The sequence below is a fragment of the Acomys minous genome (assembly GCF_964271855.1).
Source record: "Acomys minous genome assembly, chromosome: 4".
Taxonomy (NCBI): Eukaryota; Metazoa; Chordata; class Mammalia; order Rodentia; family Muridae; genus Acomys; species Acomys minous.
Genome location: NC_140486.1, coordinates 34,503,964 through 34,508,748, shown reverse-complemented (window position 1 = coordinate 34,508,748; position 4,785 = coordinate 34,503,964). Strand labels below are relative to the sequence as shown.

At 42.7% G+C, this 4,785-nt stretch overlaps 1 protein-coding gene across 1 annotated transcript; it reads left to right on the top strand.

Annotated features, from left to right (window-relative positions):
* Positions 1 to 509: 509 nt before the first annotated feature.
* LOC311596390 (glycerol kinase-like) lies at positions 510 to 2,366 on the top strand. Its single transcript, XM_084779738.1, has one exon. It carries the CDS (start codon positions 550 to 552, stop codon positions 2,197 to 2,199), a length of 1,650 nt encoding a protein of 549 aa, XP_084635864.1. The 5' UTR covers positions 510 to 549; the 3' UTR covers positions 2,200 to 2,366.
* Positions 2,367 to 4,785: the final 2,419 nt, after the last annotated feature.

Sequence of the window (4,785 nt, the reverse complement as noted above, 5' to 3'; positions counted from 1 at the left end):
TAGATCCCTCAGACCATCCGAAAAAGCATTGAACCTTTATGTAAATATACAGGAAACAACGAGAAGTGTGTGAGCAAGGAAGCACATGATTATATTTTCAGGTTCAGGAAAAAATTCTATCCTAGAGTTTGAGTACACACCCTTTCCGATCAGAAGCCTGGATAATGATCAGCCGGGAGGACACTGTGGTAGGTCATTGAAGAGAAAGGTGCCAGTGACTTGTACCAAGAAGATGGCAGTGCATTTGGCAAGCAACAGTCATTAAGACAGAGAACTGGTGCTAGTTTGTTGGGTGAATTTAGGGAATGTCTGTTTACTGAGTTGAGAATACGGGACAGCTGAGGGGGTGTCTCAAGTTAACTTTTGGACAAATTAAGATGCTTGCTTTAAATCCAAGGTCGGGCCTATGTATCTGGAGAGCAGGAGAGACGTAGTTAACAGGAAGTCACAGGTTCAGCCAATCGCCTCTGGTCTCGCGCCTGCCCCTCCCCCGCCCACTGTCATCACCCTGGAAACCAGACGCGATAACCCGCCACCAAAGCTGGATTCATGGCAGACGCTAAGAAAGCGGTTTTGGGGCCGTTGGTCGGGGCAGTGGACCAAGGTACCAGCTCAACACGTTTTTTGGTTTTCAATGCCAAAACGGCTGAAGTACTTAATTATCATCAAGTGCAAATAACACCGGAGTACCCAAAAGAAGGATGGGTAGAGCAAAACCCAAAGGAAATCCTGCAGTCAGTGTATGACTGCATAGAGAAAACATGTGAGAAACTTGGACAGCAGAGCATTGACATTTCCAACATAAAAGCTATCGGTGTCACCAACCAGCGGGAAACTACTGTAGTCTGGGACAAGTTAACTGGAGAACCTCTCTACAACGCTGTGGTGTGGCTTGACCTAAGGACCCAGTCTACTGTGGAGAGTCTCAACAAAAGCATTTCAGTAAGCAATAACTTTGTTAAGACCAAGACAGGCCTTCCAATCAGCACTTACTTCAGCGCAGTGAAACTTCACTGGCTCATTGACAATGTGAGGAAAGTGCAAAAGGCTATTGAAGATGGCAGAGCTCTTTTTGGGACAGTTGACTCGTGGCTTATCTGGTGTATGACTGGAGGCATCAATGGAGGTGTCCACTGTACGGATGTAAGTAATGCCAGCAGGACCATGCTTTTCAATATCCATTCTTTGCAGTGGGATGAAGAGCTCTGCAATTTTTTTGGAATTCCAATGACCATCCTTCCTAGAATCCGGAGTTCTTCTGAGATCTATGGCCTAATGAAAACTGGCCCGTTGGAAGGTGTGCCGATATCTGGATGTCTCGGGGACCAGTCTGCTGCTTTGGTGGGACAACTGTGCTTTCAGGATGGACAAGCCAAAAACACATTCGGGACAGGCTGTTTCTTACTGTGTAACACAGGCCAAAAGTGTGTAACTTCTGAACATGGCCTTCTGACCACAGTGGCGTACAAGCTTGGCAGAGAGGAGCCTGTCTGCTATGCCCTGGAAGGTTCCGTAGCTATAGCTGGTGCTGTTGTTAGCTGGCTAAAAGACAATCTTCAAATTATCAAGTCTTCGGCGGAAATTGAAACACTTGCTGGGAAAGTAGGCAGTTCCTACGGCTGCTACTTTGTTCCAGCATTTTCAGGGTTATATGCACCTTACTGGGACCCCAGTGCAAGGGGGATCATCTGCGGACTCACCCAGTTCACCAACAAATGCCACATTGCGTTCGCTGCTTTAGAAGCCGTTTGTTTCCAAACCCGAGAGATTTTAGACGCCATGAATAGCGATTGTGGAATCCCACTGAAACATTTGCAGGTAGACGGAGGAATGACCGCCAACAAAATCCTTATGCAGCTCCAAGCAGACATTCTGTGCATTCCGGTGATGAAACCTTCCATGCCGGAAACAACTGCCCTGGGAGCCGCCATGGCAGCGGGAGCAGCAGAAGGAGTTAGGGTGTGGAGTCTGAAACCTGAGGATTTATCCGTTGTCCAGATGGAGAAGTTCGAACCTCAGATCAACGCTGAGGAAAGTGAAGTTCGTTACTCCACATGGAAGAAGGCTGTAATGAAATCAATGGGATGGATCACCACTCAGACCCCTGAAAGTGGCGACCCTAGTATCTTCGGCAGTCTGACCCTGGGCTTTTACGTAGTGAGTAGCATGGTGTTATTAATTGGAGCAAGGTACATCTGAGGTGTCCCATAAAACCCAAAAGCCTTGTGGATTTCCCAGCTGAAAATGTTAGACCTAATGAGAGAATCCAGCAGTCGTCCCAATGTAATGCCACCATCTGGACTCTGAATATGTTTATGTGCCACTTGTTGCAAGGGGACCTGTGATGTGAAATAAAAAGTAGCAGGAAAAAATGCTACAGCAATATTGGTGGTTTTTTTCCTCTTGTTAAAAAAACAAAACAAAACAAACACATTAACCATTTTCACTGGGGTGACCACCTATGGGACAGAATTGCTCCAGGGTAATCTGCCCCCCTTTTTAAATCTTGTCTGTTGTAATCTTTGACAAAACTGAGATACTGGTGGGCCAGGGTTTGTGTGTCTGCATACACAACATGCCTATTTATGGGTCCTACTCACCTACTAAAATGATTTTTTTCTTTATCACAGAGCTTCAAAGTCATTTCTACTTATTAGAAGCCTTTTCCTAAGAGGCCATATCTGATTATATATTCCACTGAGCTTTTATGACTTACTGAGTTTCCAATCCTAAGAATTGAGTCCTCCCCTTCTTCCCTTACATGTGTGTTTTTCTTTCTTTTACTAATATTATTTAATTTGTTTCTATTTATTTTTTACATTATTAAATATTTTAGGTCTGGTTTTTTCATCATCCCCTGCGGTTTTGCATTTTTCAAGTGAATAAGTCACCTATTTTGATCTTGCTCCCTTTATCTTCCCATTAGGAGTCTCAAATTTTATTTGACTGAATTTTATTTGGAAGATATGCCATTATGGCTTCTGATTTGTGGACTTTCTTATGAGTTTATTTTCAGCTGAATAACCTATCATTGTTAGTGATTCATATGTTTGAGGAAATTTTCTTTTGTGGATGCATACCTACTTTATCAAGTATTTTATTAGATGCACACATCCGTTCCAGTTTTCTAACCACTTGTATTTCTAAGAATGTTGTATTAAAATCTAAGCTGCAATCCTTTTCTTTTGTTCTGAGTACCTGTCCCAGAGTATTAGCGGAGTATCTTCTATGATTTTTCATAACCAGCTCAGAGACCTACAGAGAGAGAGCTGGAAAGACAGAACCCAAAGCTCCTTGCTTCAATGTCTGTTGCATCTCATCTTTGCTTCCCTAGATAAATCCGGGTTATCAGATTTGTCTAGACTCTCTTGAGCTAAGTACCTGTAGTTAATAAGCAAAGCAGTCTCTTTATATACAACACAATTTCTAAGAAGTACATAAACGGATGAAAGAAATTGTTAATTCCCTAGGGAAAGTCTTTGAGTCTATTCCAGGCATTTGTTTTCTTCCATAAGATACAATTTTGTAAACGATTGAAAGGGCAGATGACTTGGACAAATGTACTTTCCTTTTAAGTTATATAGTTACATTTGATTTGTAAAGCCATTGAAAATGTCATAGCTTTAGAGACATTTTTTCCAAATCAAATTAAAAGGAAAGCACATTACAGTCCTCATAATATTTTCATGTGTTCTAAATGATTTTATAATAGCATCAATCAATGACAAAAGTCATCACCATTCTGATTGATGCTACTGATTGCCAGGGATCAGAAGTGACACACTCACAGGTAACAACCGTGAGTTGTAATGAAGCCAGTGTTGAAATACGTTTCTTATGACGGCAAATTTCAACTTACTCAAGTTTTCGCCAACCCAGAGAGTAGATGTCTATGGGTAAATTCTCTCTGGGTTCCAGTTCAGCATACAGTGAACTTATGGAAATGAGAGATTCCTCAAAAGTAGTCAGTGAACAAACATTCGTTGATTTATTACAAACAAGCTTGATCCTTCCAGCTCTCCTATTCATAAAAGAGGCTCTCTTGCAGCATCTCCTGGCTCCCCTAATCTCCCAGACCTGGTGAGGCTGGCCCAACAGGAACATAAAGTCTTAACATGGCTCCCTCCATTTTCTCTTTGCTGTTTCCTACAGGATAATCATACATACACCTTCACCGAGGATTGGGATTCCTTCAAGGCTCTCAGTTCTGAGAACAACGCCCTTTCCTTCCCCCTGAAGCCTAGAGTGAATCCCTGTGCACTGGCCATCGTGTTTCTCAGCATCCTGCTCGTGCCTTTGTAAATATTCTCTTTAATTCATGCTCATACTATCCAATCTGAATGTCCTATCTGTTGCAAGGACTTGGTTGGTAAAGAAAGTAAAATGTGCAGCTTAAGTTTAAAAACACAGGGTAAGAGTAAGGTTTTAGCCAAGCCAAAGCTATTCATACGAAGGCAGCTGATTAATGCTGTTCTGGAAGGCGTTGGTTCTTTTAATAGATTCTTCATTGGGGATTAGGCATTTTCTGGATCTGTGTGTGTGTGTGTGTGTGTGTGTGTGTGTGTGTGTGTGTGTGTGTTTCCAAAGCTGAGAGAAACCAATGTATTTCTTAATCTACACTGTTGCTGTGAAATCTCTCTGCCACACCACCCTGAGGAAGAATTGGCAGGATTAGACTCTTCTGGTCTGCAGGCTTGGGCTAATTAGGGCAGGCTTGGGGTGCTGGGGAGGTTCACTGTCCAGAATGCAGTACAAGAGGGTGGAATGATTATGTTAGAGAAGGGC